This window comes from Scyliorhinus torazame, chromosome 7 (assembly GCF_047496885.1).
Source record: "Scyliorhinus torazame isolate Kashiwa2021f chromosome 7, sScyTor2.1, whole genome shotgun sequence".
NCBI lineage: Eukaryota > Metazoa > Chordata > Chondrichthyes > Carcharhiniformes > Scyliorhinidae > Scyliorhinus > Scyliorhinus torazame.
Genome location: NC_092713.1, coordinates 270,527,767 through 270,544,669, shown reverse-complemented (window position 1 = coordinate 270,544,669; position 16,903 = coordinate 270,527,767). Strand labels below are relative to the sequence as shown.

Below are 16,903 nucleotides of genomic sequence, written 5' to 3'. Positions count from 1 at the left end.
CAAGTGAGCTGTTAAGCAATGAGATTAGACATCTTTGGATTGGGAAAGGATGGACAATTGGAAGGGAAACACTGGAGAATTTTCCAATGCATCTTTTAGTGGCTAGCTCCAAAACAGGCTTTGCCAAGGTTTGGCAGTAGGGGAAGTGGTGGCGTACTGGTATTGTCACTGGACTAGTAAACCAGAGACCCAGAGTAATGCTCTGGGGACCCAGGTTCAAATCCTGCCACTGCAGATTTGAATTCAATAAAAATCTGGAAGTAAGGGCGGGATTCTCCCAGCCCGGGGCCGGGCCGGAGAATCCCCGCAACCGGGCCACGCCGCCCCAACGCCGGCACACGATTCTCCGCGGAGCAGAGAACCGGCGCCATTGGCACTGGCGCATTTGGCGCGGCGCCGGTCGCGGGCCGCTGTACGCGGCTGGGCCGCCAATTCTCGGCCTGGGATGGGCCAAGCAGCCGCTCTAAAAAGGCAGAGTCCCGCCGGCGCCGTCCACACCTGCTCGCAGCCGGAGGGAACTCTGCGCGCAGGTTCGGGGGGGGGCGGCCTGTGGGGATTGGAGGTGGGCTCCGACCCGGGGGGGGGGGGCCTCCAATGGGGCATGGCCCGCACATGTTGCGTCGGGGCTGGCACGTTTAGGGAGGCCACCACGCATGCGCGGGTTTGCGGCGGCGCCACTGCGCATGCACGGATCCTGCGGCGCACAGTTCGGCCAGGATGGGAGGCTGGAGCGGCGTGAACCGCTCCAACGTCGTGCTATCAATACTCCCAGCTGCCCGTTCACGCCGTCGGGAGACGGGACGGCGTGGACACTCTGCTGCCGAATGGGAGAATCCCGCCCTAAAAGCCTAATGGTGACCATGAAATCATGGTCAATTGTTGTAAAAACCCGTCTGGTTCACTAATTTCCTTTAGGGAAGGAAATCTGTCGTCCTTACCTGGTCTGGCCTACATGTGACTCCAGACCAACAGTAATGTGGTTGACTCTCAACATTCTCCTCAAGGGCAATTAGCGATGGGCAGTAAATGCAGGCACAGCCTGCGATGCCCACATCCCATGAACAAATAAAAAAAAATCTCATCTAAACTCCTGGCAGGGAAATAGTGTGGGGACCGAAGTGCAGGAAGGTGGCAAAATCCAAGAGGCAAGAATCAATTTAAAGTAGAAAATAAAGGTTATCATTACCATAAAGGCTAGAAAAGCTTTTGATTCAGCTGTCAGCTTTGATTTCAAAGATACTGTCAACATCATGCAGGAGAATGTATTCAAAGCTGTTGCCATAATTTTGGTGTCTGGTAAAAATACTCAGGAACAACCTGGGGAATTTAAACTGTACTACAGCCAACTAATGCCTATTTACATACCCTGTGACTGATTAATGCTTATTTCATTATCAATTTTCATCTTTGCATTTGACAGTGCAATATTAATAGTATTGTTGAATTATTGTGGAATATAGTTTCTTCCTGGTTTTAATTGGACCATGATTCTTCAAGAAGTAGTGTGTTTCTATGGTTATATAATTGTATCCTTCCCCTTTCTCTCCTTTCAATTTCATTTATAATTCCATGAATTCTGATAAGACTCTGCTATCTCATATTTTTTATGTAAGCGAAGATGACATTGCATTTCAGTCTGTCCCATACTGGCATTTACTTGCCCGAAAAGGCTCTGGTTACAGAGTTGGATCTGAAACCCAGCTTGATTTTATTTCCTTGACTATCTAGGGCCATTGAACAATTGTACAAGCTCCTGTGCTGTCCTGGCTGAGATCAGTTAACAGTACAGATCAGAGACCACACTTGAAAGGGAGATATTTCTTTTCATTTGCTCTAATTTTGTAGTATTGGAGACAAATACCACTCTGTAGGTGACAATGGCATTATCTGGGCTGCAAACACGGCACGTGCATTCTAAACACTAAAGCTTTCAATGAAATGGAAACGGTTATCACTGAAGAACTTGGCAAGCCTTTTGTTTATCTGCAAGCACACAATGGCATGAGTAGGAAGGATAAATATTGGCAACGTATTGGAAGAATTATCAGGATGTTGAGCCAAGTCATAAATGCCCCTTCTGCAGCCACCAAGTCATGGTGTGAGATCTAGACTCAAAGCTTCAGACTTAGAGGCAGAGGCACCATCAACTGAAACACAATATCTTCTACATAATTATGTGATAAAAATATGTGCAACTCTTACTCCAAAAAATGTTGCTAAAATCTTTTATTATATTTAAGTCAGCATCCATTTATTATGAATAAATCCATTGTTTATAGATACAGATTGGTATCAATGTTACAGAAATATCCACTTGCAAGGTGTTCAGTTGTTAGTAGACCCAAGGGTAATCTAGAGTTTCTGTTGTGTCTAAAACAGCAAGTAATATTTGGGATGAAGTTCTCAAAAGATGCAGCCTGTCTCAGAGGTAGTGAGAACACTAGACTTGGATGCACAGTATGGAGAAGGACCTGTTATTAGAAATAATAAATTGTGCTACAAACAGTGGACAAGCACATGATCACTACAACACAACAATGCACTGCAGTACCTTCCTCACGCCACAGTATGTTTGCAACTGCAGCATCAGAGATTGGAGAAAGCCAGAAAATGATTTAAAAAAAGGGAAAACAAATGTCAAAATTTTCAGTTCATTCACACATGCAAAAGCTGTTCACATATATATATCTATTCATTAACATAAGATTAATTTTAACCATAAATACACTGAAGACTGCTTTAACCCCTTACTCAAATTAGTTAATGCTCTTCTTATCTTTCATAGATTGGAGGGGGGAGATGGGAAAGGGAAGTAGGATCCTGGCTGCCTGTTAATGTTGCTCTGAACTGGATCCAAGGCACGAAAAAAAGGTAGTGTGGGCAAATATCCCTCCAGTTCTGCTTCATCCATATGGCTCAGAACAATGACATGACATAATTCCATTTCATATGAAACTGGAGACATTTATCACTTAATTAAAGGGGAAGGGCTTTCGTTGAATTGCATTTTAGTTTAAGTATTGTGAAAGGAGGGTGCTGCATATTACCAGTTGGGTATTGCTATACACTTGCCGATTATTGTGGTCACATGGCTCCAGGTCAACTCTCTGTCCACCAGAGTATGGATGGAGTTCAAAGTGTGAATGGAGTTGGTCTGGGATGCACAGGATCTTACCTGTAAAATGTGTCAAAGTCAGCTGAAGAAAGCATGAAAGCCCAAATGCCAAATCCCTCTGAGGCAACAAGTTTCTTAGATACTTGTGGCCATACACTGCAACATATATATTTCTATCCATCGATTTTTTTTCAGTGAAAATATTCTTGCTAGACATTCCTTCCACCTTAAGCCCCTGATAATTACCAAACTGAAATTTAGATTTCCTACACCGTTGCTTCACAGCGCCAGGGTCCCAGGTTCGATTCCCGGCTTGGGTCACTGCCTGTGCGGAGTCTGCACGTTCTCCCCTTGGCTGCGTGGGTTTCTCTGGGTGCTCTGGTTTCCTCCCACAAGTCCAAAAATACGTGCTTGTTAGGTGAATTGGACATGCTGAATTCTCCCTCAGTGTGCTCAAACAGGTGCCGGAGTGTGGTGTCAAGAGGATTTTCACAGTAACTTCTTTCTTTTAAATATAAATTTAGAGTACCCAATTATTTTTTTCCAGTCAAGGGGTAATTTAGTGTAGCCAATCCACTTAACCTGCACATCTTTGGATTGTGAGGGTGAAACCCACGCAGACATGCGGAGAATGTGAAAACTCCACACAGGCTGTGACCCGGGGCCGGGGTCGAACCCGAGTCCTTGGCGGCATAGGCAGCAGTGCTATCCACTGCGCCACCGTGCCGCCCTTTTCACAGTAACTTCATTGCAGTGTTAATGTAATCCCAATTGTGACACTAATAACGATTATTATAATTATTAACAGAGGTTACACTTCAAAAGTACTTAATTGGCTTTAAAGAACTTTGAGACGCCCAGTGCTCCTGAAGGGCTATATACATGAATGTCTTCTCTTTTTTTAACCACTGAATCATAAGTCAGCCATTTCTGTGGAAACAATGAAGACATAAAAGTAGCCATGTGATGTTTCCAGAAATGACCATGAAGGTTTGAGTCTATGTTGTTAGGAAATGGATCAGAAGATGATTTAAAGGTTACAATCTCTTTTCAGTATTTCAAGGCATACTGCTGAATTATTCAAACCTGCAGTGATATTACAAACTTTTAAATCATTCTCAAATGTTCAGAGTATTAATGCCAAATTGCCATAAAGCTAAGGTAATTTAACTTTTGTTGGTCATATTCTTTTTGATTTTATTGGGAATAAAATGTCCAGCTAGTCATATGGTGCCTTGGAGTTTGAAGCCTATGTTCAGACAACTGGAGCCACTGTCAATCTCCAAAAGAATTTCATGATTGCAGAGTTATCAAACTGTGGGGAAATACCACTGTGGGAAAACTCCAATGTGGCACCAGACAGCAGTTTCAAGTAATTGTCTTGGGATATGTGGAGAACAAAAAGAATCATTTTTTACAAGAGCTATTATTTTCATGAAAATCTTCTCTTTTATATGTCCAAAAGCCATGATGATACATATCCCATGGAAACATATTTTGTCCTTTATGTGTTATGGTGTGATGATAAAAATGATGCACAGTTTTCTCTGGTCCTTTCTAAACACTGTGAAACACATTTTCACAAAGGTGGTGCCCTTTTAAGAATGAGAAGCAAGCAAGCAAAGAAATAGTCACAAATAGTTACCCTACCCAGAGGGCATGCACCCGGGGGTGCCTCCAATCCCCTGGAAGACCCCGACGAGTGCCATTCCGTCTGGTCCCCATTTGTGGAGACCAACACTGAGTGGCGCTTGCCCGAGGTCTCCAAGGTGAGGGAGTTAGATCCTACGCCTTGGTTAGATCTCGGGAACACATATTAGAATGAGGCTAGCTGTCTCACTCTAAAATGCAGATTTGCCACAGTGACCGGGATTCACATCACGATGTCTCGTGAGATTGCTTTAGATTTCCTGAGGCGTGGTGAGCCGGGTAGATTCCGGAAGTGGGATCTCCCGGCATCTACGTTGCGTTGAGCCATGCTGCTTTTTGGGCGCGACGCGACCGGTAGATCCCGCCCATGGTGTACCTTGATTTCCAAAAAACTTTTGATAAGGTGCCACATCAAGTGTTACTACACAAAATAAGACCTCATGACGGTGTGGTGGAGGTGAAAGTGGTGGTGGTGGGTAAAATATTATACATGAATATTATTACATGGATAATGGATTGGTTACTAACAGGAAGCAGACAACAGGGATAAATGGGTCTTTTTTAGATTGGCAGGCTGCAACTAGTAGAATACCACAGGGATCAGTGCTGAGGCCACAACTATTTACAATTCATAACAACAATTTAATATATGGTAGCTGGATTTGCTGATGACACCAACATATGTAGGAAAGTAAGTTGTCAGAGAAAGTAGAGACTCTGCAGGGATATTAATAGGTTTAGTAAATGGGCACAAATTTGGAAGATGAAGTAAAATGTGGGAAAATGGGAACTTATCCACTTTGTCAGGAAGAACAGGAAATATTAAAATAGAGAGAGACTGCAGAACCCGGAGGTAGAGAGGCATCTGGGTGTCCTGGTGTATGAATCACAAAAAGTTAGTATTTTGTCTGCAAATGATTAGGAAGGAATGAAATGTTGGTATTTATTACAAGGGAAATAGAATAAAAATGTAGGGAATTTTTACTGCAGCTGTACAGGGTTTTGCTGAGTTCACACACATCTGGGGCATTATGTATAATTTTGGTCTCCTTATTAGAAAAAGGATATAATTGCATTGGAAGCTGTTTAGAGAAGGACTCATCTTATGAAGAAAGGTTGGTTAAGCCTTTACCCAATGGAGTTTAGAAGAATGAGAGGTGATAATTGAAACATATAAGATCCTGAGGGGACGTGCTAGGGTGGATCACCGGGAAGATGCTTCCTCTTGTTGGGGAGGCTAGAACTAAGGGACAAAGTTTAAAAATAAGTGATCTCCACTTCAGAGATGAGGATTTTTTTTCAGAGTATCATTAGTTTCTTCCAATGGAATTCTCTCCGTTAGAAAACAGTAAGGCTTGATTTTATTCATGGCTGACTTAAATGATTCCTTGGATGATTCTTGCTAGACAAGGGAGCTAAGGGTTACGAAGGCTGAAAGCTGGAAAAGTGGAATTGAGTCAGATCAGCCATGATCTAATTGAACTGCGGAACAGGCTCGAAGGGCCGAATGGCTTACTCCTGCTCATAAGTCATTTGTTTCTAATGCTCTTATAAGAAATCCTGGTTTATTTATAAATCCACAACACAATGTTTAAATATAATTAAGATGGATCAGTCTAGCATGAAGGTTTGTCTATCATGTGCAGTTTGAATATGCAATCACTTAAAAAGAAAATATTTATGCAAAACTGTGTGACTTCTCTAACTGAGATGGTACTGGCAATGTCCCCTTAAAAGATATTTGCAGCATTCCCAGACTTGCATATTTCAGATCAGACCTGTTCACTGCAACCAATGTATTTGCCTGTCATCAAAATCAAAGCGAGATCCATCAAGAATCAGCTCTACTCTCCACCTGTTCGTAGGGGCCATTGCGTAAGTAAAGCTGATATACAATCAATGACATCCTCCTAGCAACTATCTAAAAATTATATGATGGAAAACTTTTGGTCCAGATAAAATTAAGGGTGTGACAAAGAATGCTTACTCGGAATGAACATGAGGAAGTTATGAGCCATATAATAACATGTCTCATAAAACACTGTTAATTTAAATTCTACCGCAGCCAAAATTAAATGAAATGCCTTCAGACATAATAGGAAGCAGGAAAACAAAAGCAATATGCAGAGAAGTGACACATATTACAAAAACACAACCAGTGCTTTCTTTTAATTATGAGGGCAGAATTTTCTTCATCTGGATTCTTCCTTTATTTAGAAAACTGTTAGCTCCCTTTCTGTATTCTCCTGCAGAACTGGCAAGGTGTGGAAGTCAGCCCTCCCCAATTGGATAAGTGTTGACCCACTTGAGTCACCAATTTTAACAGTGCCACAAAGATAGATTGATATAGCACCGTCAATAAACAAAGATGTCCTGAGGCACATCGCAGAGATGCAATCAGAGAAACAAAGGATGATGAGCCAAAGGAGGAGATATTAGGAAGTGTGACCAAAAGCTTGATCAAAGTGCGGGAAGGTAAAGCACAGAAACCCAGACTTCCTTGGATGATGAGAAAGATAGAGAGAAAAGTGCATCCAAAATAAGCTGCATATGACAGGTGTCAGTGCTGGGAGAGGTGAGTGCACAAAAGGTGTGGCAGGAGTGCCTTTAATCACGGAGTGCTGATTGGAACAGAGTGCATCTGAATTTAGGTGAGTGACTGAGTCCTGATTGGAACAGAGTCCATCTGAGTTTAGGTGAGTGACTGAGCGCTGATTGGAACAGAGTGCATCTGAGTTTAGGTGAGTGACTGAGTTCGGGTGAGTGGCGGGAGAGGGCTGTGTTTTTGTTGGTGTTCGGGTTTATCCTTGAGGTTCTATAAAGAAAATTTTTAAAAATATATATTTAAATTAATTAGCTAGTTGAATATGGCTGGACAGGTGATGTGTTGTTGCTGTATGATGATGGAACTGGTGGATCCCATTGAGACCGTCAGTGACCACATCTGCAGCAAGTGTTGGCTGCTCGAGGAACTTCGGCTCAGAATTGATGAGCTGGAGACCGAGCTGCACACACTGCGGCACATCATGGAGGGGGAACATTACCTGGATGCTTTGTTTCAGGAGGCAGTCACACCCGGTAGAATAAGTACTGTTAATTCGGACAGTGGTCAGGGACAGAGTGGTGTGACTGCAAGGGAGGCAGGTAGGGGGATCCTGAGTTTAGGAGTTGAGGAGCCTCAGCCCTTGACCTTGTCCAACAGGTATGAGGTACTTGCTCCCTGTGTGGATGAGGAAGAGGGCTGTAGGGAGGATGCGTTGACTGACCACTGCACCTTGGTACAGGAAGCCATTCAAGAGGGGGGAGCAAAAAGACATGTGGTAGTTGTAGGGGATTCTATAATTAGGGGAATTGATGGCATCCTTTGCAAGCAAGATCGAGAGTCCCGCATGGTATGTTGCCTGCCCGGTGCCAGGGTGAGGGACATCTCTGATCGGCTTGAAAGTATTTTGGAGAGGGAGGGGGAGGATCCAGTTGTTGTGGTCCACGTTGGGACTAACAACATAGGTAAGACTAGGAAAGAGGACCTGTTTGGGGATTATCAAACACTAGGGACTAAATTAAAGAACAGGTCCTCCAGGGTTATAATCTCGGGATTACTACCCGAGCCACGTGCCAATTGGCATAGGGTTGAGAAAATTGGAGACGTTAACACGTGGCTAAAGGAGTGGTGCGGGAAAGAGGGATTCCACTTCATGGGGCATTGGCAACAGTACTGGGGCAGGAGGGACCTGTACCGTTGGGACGGTCTTCACCTAAACCATTCTGGGACCAGTGTTCTAGCAAATAGGATAAATAGGTTGGTCACAAGGACTTTAAACTAGCAAGTTGGGGGGAAGGGAAATGTAAAGCTATGGACAGTATAATGGTTAATGGAGATCAAGGCAGCAGGTTACGTGACAGGTTATTATGTAGAGATATGGGTTCAAAGACAAGGACAATTAGGAGAAAAGGTAAGAGGAAAAATAAATTGCGAAAAGTTACTGATCAAGGTGTTAGGATTCATAACAAAGACATAAAAAACAGCATAATGTACTTTACCTGAATGCTCGTAGTATATGAAATAAGGTAAATGAGTTGATGGCGCAAATCATCGTGAATGACTATGATTTAGTGGCCATTACTGAAACATGGTTAAAAGATGGTCACGACTGGGAGTTAAATATCCAAGGGTATCAGACTATACGAAAGGATAGAATGGACTGTAAGGGCGGTGGTGTAGCTTTGTTGTTTAAGGATGGCATCCGGGCAATAGTAAGGGATGATATTGGTGCTATGGAGGACAAGGTTGAATCAATTTGGGTGGAAATCAGGAATAGTAAGGCGAAAAGGTCACTGATAGGAGTAGTCTATAGGCCACCAAATAGTAACAGGATGGTAGGGCAGGCAATAAGCAAAGAAATAACGGATGCATGTAGAAATGGTACAGCGGTTATCATGGGAGATTTTAATCTGCATATCGATTGGTTTAACCAGGTTGGTAAAGGCAGCCTTGAGGAGCAGTTTATAGATTGTGCCCGGGATAATTTCCTGGAACAGTATGTAATGGAACCTACAAGGGAACAAGCGGTCCTAGATCTGGTCCTGTGTAATGAGGCAGGATTGATTAATGATCTCATAGTTCGGGATCCTCTTGGAAGGAGCGACCACAATATGGTGGAATTTAAAATACAGTTGGAGGATGACAAGGTAAAATCAAACGCTAGTGTTTTGTGCTTAAACAAAGGTGATTACAATGGGATGAGAGAAGAACTAGCTAAGGTAGACTGGGAGCAAAGACTTCATGGTGAAGCAGTTGAGGAACAGTGGAGAACCTTCCGAGCGATCTTTCACAGTATTCAGAAAAGGTTCATACCGACAAAAAAGAAAGACGGTAGAAAGGGGAAAAATCGACCGTGGATATCTAAGGAGGTGAGGGAGAGTATCAAATTGAAGGAAAAAACATACAAAGTGGCAAAAATTAGTGGGAGACTAGAGGACTGGGAAGTCTTTAGGGGACAACAGAAAGCTACTAAAAAAGCCATAAAGAAGAGTAAGGTAGACTATGAAAGTAAACTGGCTCAGAACATAAAAGCAGATAGTAAAAGCTTCTACAAATATATAAGACAAAAAAGAGTGGCTAAGGTAAATATTGGTCCTTTGGAAGATGAGAAGGGAGATTTAATAATAGGAGACGGGGAAATGGCTGAGGAGCTGAACAGGTTTTTTGGGTCAGTCTTCACAGTGGAGGACACAAATAACATGCCAGTGACTGATGGAAATAAAGATATGATAGGTGAGGACCTTGAGATGATTGTAATCACTAAAGAGGCAGTATTGGGCAAGCTAATGGGGCTAAAGGTAGACAAGTCTCCTGGCCCTGATGGGATGCATCCCAGAGTGTTAAAAGAGATGGCTAGGGAAATTGTAAACGCACTAGTGATAATTTATCAAAATTCACTAGACTCTGGGGTGGTCCCAGAGGATTGGAAAGTAGCAAACGTGACACCACTGTTTAAAAAAGGAGGTCGGCAGAAAGCGGGTAATTATAGGCCGGTAAGCTTAACTTTGGTTGTAGGGAAAATGCTGGAATCTATCATTAAGGAGGAAATAGCAGGGCACCTGGAGGGAAATTATCCCATTGGGCAGACGCAGCATGGGTTCACAAAGGGTAGGTCGTGTCTGACTAATTTGGTAGAATTTTTTGAGGACGTTACCAGTGCAGTAGATAACGGGGAGCCAATGAATGTGGTATATCTGGATTTCCAGAAAGCTTTTGACAAGGTGCCACACAAAAGGTTGCTGCATAAACTAAAGATGCATGGCATTGAGGGTAAAGTGGTAGCATGGGTAGAGGATTGGTTAACTAACAGAAAGCAGAGAGTGGGGATAAATGGGTGTTTCTCTGGTTGGCAACCTGTAACTAGTGGGGTCCCTCAAGGATCAGTGTTGGGCCCGCAGTTGTTCACAATTTACATAGACGATTTGGAGTTGGGGACCAAGTGCAATGTGTCAAAGTTTGCAGACGACACTAAGATGAGTGGTAAAGCAAAAAGTGCAGAGGATACCGGAAGTCTGCAGAAGGATTTGGATAGGTTAGGTGAATGGGCTAGGGTCTGGCAGATGGAATTCAATGTTGCCAAGTGTGAGGCTATCCATTTTGGGAGGAATAACAGCAGAATGGATTATTATTTAAACGGTAAGATGTTAAAACATGCTGCTGTGCAGAGAGACCTGGGTGTGCTGGTGCACGAGTCACAAAAAGTTGGTGTGCAGGTGCAACAGGTGATTAAGAAGGCTAATCGAGTTTTGTCTTTCATTGCTAGAGGGATGGAGTTCAAGACTAGTGAGGTTATGCTGCAATTGTATAGGGTGTTGGTGAGGCCGCATCTGGAGTATTGTGTTCAGTTTTGGTCTCCTTACCTGAGAAAGGACATTTTGGCACTGGAGGGAGTGCAGAGGAGATTCACTAGGTTGATCCCAGAGTTGAGGGGATTAGATTATGACGAGAGGTTGAGTAGACTGGGACTGTACTCATTGGAGTTTAGAAGGATGCGGGGGGATCTTATTGAGACATATAAAATTATGAAGGGAATAGATAGGATAGATGCGGGCAGGTTGTTTCCACTGGTCGGGGAAAGCAGAACTAGGGGGCATAGCCTCAAAATAAGGGGAGGTAGATTTAGGACGGAGTGTAGGAGGAACTTCTTCACCCAAAGGGTTGTGAATCTCTGGAATTCCTTGCCCGGTGAAGCAGTTGAGGCTCCTTCTTTAAACATTTTTAAGAAAAAGATAGATGCCTTTCTAAAGAATAAAGGGATTCGGGGATATGGTGTACGGGCCGGAGAGTGGAGCTGAGTCCACAAAGATCAGCCATGATCTCATTAAATGGCGGAGCAGGCTCGAGGGGCCAGATGGCCTACTCCTGTTCCTAGTTCTTATGTTCTTATGTCAGGTGAATAATCCAATTGAGAAGCAGGCTCAATATAGAAGGTTCAGAGGGTAATTGAAAAGCAACTAAGGGAAGCAAAAAGAGAGCATGGGAAGAGACTGGCAGCAAACATAGAAGGGGATCTGAGACTTCCGGGTGCAGCGATGACCAGCTGAGTCGCACGTTTCGGCAGCTCCCGGTGGAACGGACTTTTGGGCTCTTAATAGGAGACCCATCGGCAATTTTAACGGCAAATAACACTGTGCGGTAATCCAGAAGGGAATCCCCCCCTGGACACGGATGGAAAAAAGAGAGGAAAGTAGCCGGATTGCGGTGGATCCTCTAGAGCAGCGGCCAGGAAGGCAGGCACAAAGCAAGATGGCGTCGGAAGGAGGCAGTTTAATATGGGGCCCTGACCAACAAGAGTTCCTGCGGCGTTGCGTAGATGAACTCAAAAAGGTGATGAAGAAGGAGTTGTTGGCCCCGATATTACAAGCGATTGAGGAGCTAAATGAGGAGCAAAAGACCCAGGAACAGGAGCTTCGGGTCGTGAAGGCAAAGGCTGCTGAGAATGAGGACGACATACAGGGCCTGGTGGTGAAAACGGAGATCCACGAGGCACAACACAAAAGATGTATGGAAAGGCTGGAGGTGCTGGAGAATAATGCGAGGAGGAAGAACCTAAGGATTCTTGGTCTTCCCGAAGGTGCAGAAGGGGCAGACGTCGGGGCATATGTGAGCATGATGCTGCACTCGTTAATGGGATCGGAGGCCCCGACAGGTCCGCTGGAGGTGGAGGGAGCCTATCGGGTTATGGCGCGAAGACCGAGGGCTGGAGAAATTCCTCGAGCAATAGTGGTGAGATTTCTCCGATATAAGGACAGAGAGATGGTCCTCAGATGGGCAAAGAAAACTCGGAGCAGTAGGTGGGAGAATGCGGTGATCCGCGTATATCAAGATTGGAGTGCGGAGGTGGCGAGAAGGAGGGCAAGCTTTAATTGGGCCAAGGCGGTGTTGCATAAAAGGAAGGTCAAATTCGGAATGCTGCAACCGGCAAGACTGTAGGTCACACATCTAGGGAAACACCACTACTTCGAAACGGCAGATGAGGCATGGACATTTATTGTCGAGGAGAAGCTGGAGTGAGCGGGCCAGAAAAAGAACGTTTGGGACAAAAGTGGGGGGGTGAATTTGTGGGATGAAGGGGGGAAAAGGGGGAAGAGAGGACTTCCCAAGTTGTTAAACCTGCGACCCTGTAACTTCTCTCTCTTCCCCATGTCGTGGGGGAGGGAGTGAGGGAGGATGAGGAGCTGAGGGCGCCGGCCATTGGGGGCGGGGCCAAAAGGGAAGTGCGGGCTTTGTTCCTGCGCTATGGTAAACATGGCGGGAACAGGGTAGCAGGAAGGAGGGGGCCTCGCACAGTGTGAGCCGAGGTCACGGGGGGAAGCCGAGGTCGGCCAGAGTTTGCTGACTTCTGGGAGCAACATGGGGGGTGCAATTACGCTAGCTTGGGATCTAGCGGGGGTGGGGGGGTTAACTGGGTTGCTGCTGCTGAGGAGAAGGGGGAGCTGGTATGGGAGGGGGGGGTATGGGAGGGGGGGTCGGGGCGGGGGGGCGCCGCCTGGGGGGGATACAGCTACGTGGGAACCGGGTGAGGAGCTGGATTGAAAAAGGAAATGGCTAGTCGTCAAGGGGGGGGTAAAGAGCCCCCCAACACGGTTGATCACGTGGAATGTGAGAGGGCTGAACGGGCCGATTAAGAGGGCACGGGTACTCGCACACCTAAAGAAACTTAAGGCAGATGTGGTTATGCTTCAGGAGACGCATCTGAAGCTGATAGACCAGGTTAGACTTCGCAAAGGATGGGTGGGGCAGGTGTTTCATTTGGGGCTAGATGCAAAAAACAGGGGGGTGGCCATACTAGTGGGGAAGCGGGTAATGTTTGAGGCAAAGACTATAGTGGCGGATAGTGGGGGCAGATACGTGATGGTGAGTGGCAAACTGCAAGGGGAGGCGGTGGTATTAGTGAACGTGTATGCCCCGAACTGGGATGATGCCAATTTTATGAGGCGTATGTTAGGACGAATCCCGGACCTAGAAGTGGGGAAGTTGGTAATGGGTGGAGACTTTAATACGGTGCTGGACCCAGGGCTGGACAGATCGAGATCCAGGACTGGAAGGAGGCCAGCTGCAGCTAGGGTGCTTAAGGATTTTATGGAGCAGATGGGAGGAGTAGATCCCTGGAGATTTAGTAGACCTAGGAGTAAGGAGTTTTCGTTTTTCTCCTATGTACACAAAGTATTTTCACGAATAGATTTTTTTGTTTTGGGAAGGGCACTGATCCCAAAGGTGACGGGGACGGAGTACACGGCCATAGCCATCTCGGATCATGCTCCACACTGGGTGGACCTGGAGATAGGGGAAGAAAAACAACAGCTTCCACCCTGGAGAATGGACATGGGATTATTGGCAGATGAGGGTGTGTGTTTAAGGGTGAGGGGGTGTATTGAAAGGTACTTGGAACTTAATGATAATGGGGAGGTACAGGTGGGAGTGGTCTGGGAGGCACTGAAGGCAGTGGTTAGAGGAGAGCTGATATCTATTAGGGCACATAAAGGAAAGCAGGAGGGTAGGGAAAGGGAGCGGTTGTTGAAAGAACTTCTGAGGGTGGACAGACAATACGCGGAGGCACCGGAGGAGGGACTGTACAGGGAAAGGCAAAGGCTACATGTAGAATTTGACTTGTTGACTACGGGTAATGCAGAGGCACAATGGAGGAAGGCACAGGGTGTACAGTACGAATATGGGGAGAAGGCGAGTAGGTTGTTGGCCCACCAACTGAGGAAAAGGGGAGCAGCGAGGGAGATAGGGGGGGTGAGAGATGAGGAGGGAGAGTTGGAGCGGGGAGCGGAGAGAGTGAATGGAGTGTTCAAGGCATTTTATGAAAGATTATATGAAGCGCAGCCCCCGGACGGGAAGGAGAGAATGATGTGCTTTCTGGATCAGCTGGAATTTCCTAAGGTGGAGGAGCAGGAGAGAGTGGGGCTGGGAGCACAGATTGAGACGGAGGAAGTAGTGAAAGGGATTGGGAGCATGCAGGCGGGGAAGGCCCCGGGACCAGACGGATTCCCAGTTGAATTCTATGAGAAATATTTGGACTTGCTGGCCCCGCTACTGATGAGGACCTTTAATGAGGTGAGGGAAAGGGGGCAGCTGCCCCCGACTATGTCAGAGGCAACGATATCGCTCCTCCTAAAGAAGGAAAAAGACCCGCTGCAATGCAGGTCATACAGGCCCATTTCCCTCCTGAATGTGGATGCTAAGATTCTGGCCAAGGTAATGGCAATGAGGATAGAGGATTGTGTCCTGGGGGTGGTCCATGAGGACCAAACTGGGTTTGTGAAGGGGAGACAGCTAAATACAAATATACGGAGGCTGCTAGGGGTAATGATGATGCCCCCACCAGAGGGGGAAGCGGAGATAGTGGTGGCGATGGATGCCGAGAAAGCATTTGATAGAGTGGAGTGGGATTATTTGTGGGAGGTGTTGAGGAGATTTGGCTTTGGGGATGGGTATATCAGGTGGGTACAGTTGCTGTATAGGGCCCCGATGGCGAGCGTGGTCACGAAGGGACGGGGGTCTGACTATTTTCGGCTCCATAGAGGGACGAGGCAGGGATGTCCTCTGTTCCCGTTATTGTTTGCATTGGCGATTGAACCCCTGGCCATAGCACTGAGGGGTTCCAGGAAGTGGAGGGGAGTACTTAGGGGGGGGAGAAGAACACCGGGTATCTCTGTATGCGGATGATTTGTTGCTATATGTGGCGGACCCGGCGGAGGGGATGCCAGAGATAATGCGGATACTTGGGGAGTTTGGGGATTTTTCAGGGTATAAACTGAACATGGGGAAAAGTGAGTTATTTGTGGTGCATCCGGGGGAGCAGAGCAGAGAGATAGAGGATTTACCGTTGAGGAAGGTAACAAGGGACTTCCGGTACCTGGGGATCCAGATAGCCAAGAATTGGGGTACATTACATAGGCTTAATTTAACACGGTTGGTGGAACAGATGGAGGAGGATTTCAAGAGATGGGACATGGTGTCCCTGTCATTGGCAGGTAGGGTGCAGGCGGTTAAAATGGTGGTCCTCCCGAGATTCCTTTTTGTGTTCCAGTGCCTCCCGGTGGTGATCACGAAGGCTTTTTTCAAAAGAATTGAGAAGAGCATTATGAGTTTTGTGTGGGCTGGGAAGACCCCGAGAGTGAGGCGGGGATTCTTGCAGCGTAGTAGGGACAGGGGGGACTGGCACTACCGAGCCTAAGTGAGTACTACTGGGCCGCCAATGTTTCAATGGTGTGTAAGTGGATGGGAGAAGGGGAGGAAACGGCGTGGAAGAGATTGGAGAGGGCGTCCTGCAGGGGGACTAGCCTGCAAGCAATGGTGACGGCGCCGTTGCCGTTCTCACCAAAGAAATACACCACAAGCCCGGTGGTGGTGGCTACATTGAAAATTTGGGGGCAGTGGAGACGGCATAGGGGAGGGACGGGAGCTTCGGTGCGGTCCCCGATAAGAAACAATCATAGGTTCGTTCCGGGGAGAATGGATGGGGGATTTGGAGCATGGCAAAGAGCTGGGGTAGTACAACTAAGAGATCTATTTGTAGATGGGACGTTTGTGAGTCTGGGAGCGCTGACGGAGAAATATGGGTTGCCCCAAGGGAATGCATTTCGGTATATGCAATTGAGGGCTTTTGCGAGGCAACAGGTGAGGAATTCCCGCAGCTCCCGACGCAGGAAGTGCAGGATAGAGTGATCTCAGAGACATGGGTGGGGGACGGTAAGGTGGCGGACATATACAGGGAGATGAGGGACGAGGGGGAAATCATGGTAGATGAGCTGAAAGGGAAATGGGAAGAAGAACTGGGGGAGGAGATTGAGGAGGGGCTGTGGGCTGATGTCCTACGTAGGGTAAACTCATCGTCCTCGTGTGCCAGGCTAAGCCTGATACAATTTAAGGTGCTACACAGGGCGCATCTGACTGGAGCATGGCTTAGTAAATTTTTGGGGGTAGAGGATAGGTGTGCGAGATGCTCGAGAGGCCCAGCGAATCACACCCACATGTTCTGGTCATGCCCGGCACTACAGGGGTTCTGGGTGGGGGTGGCAAAGGTGCTTTCGAAGGTGGTGGGGGTCCGGGTCGAACCAAGCTGGGGGTTGGCTATATTTGGGGTT

At 46.5% G+C, this 16,903-nt stretch overlaps 1 protein-coding gene across 5 annotated transcripts in view; it reads right to left on the bottom strand.

Moving 5' to 3' along the window:
* LOC140427031 (follistatin-related protein 5-like) overlaps positions 1-16,903 on the bottom strand; it is an 802,898-nt gene that overhangs the window by 44,113 nt on the left and 741,882 nt on the right. For 4 of the 5 annotated variants that reach the window (XM_072512450.1, XM_072512455.1, XM_072512451.1 and 1 more), the window contains one exon: positions 2,552-2,578. The exons of the other annotated variant lie outside the window; for it this stretch is intronic. In XM_072512450.1, coding sequence (XP_072368551.1) covers positions 2,552-2,578 — 27 coding nt within the window. The remainder of the gene's footprint in view (positions 1-2,551; positions 2,579-16,903) is intronic. 5 annotated transcript variants of the gene reach the window in all.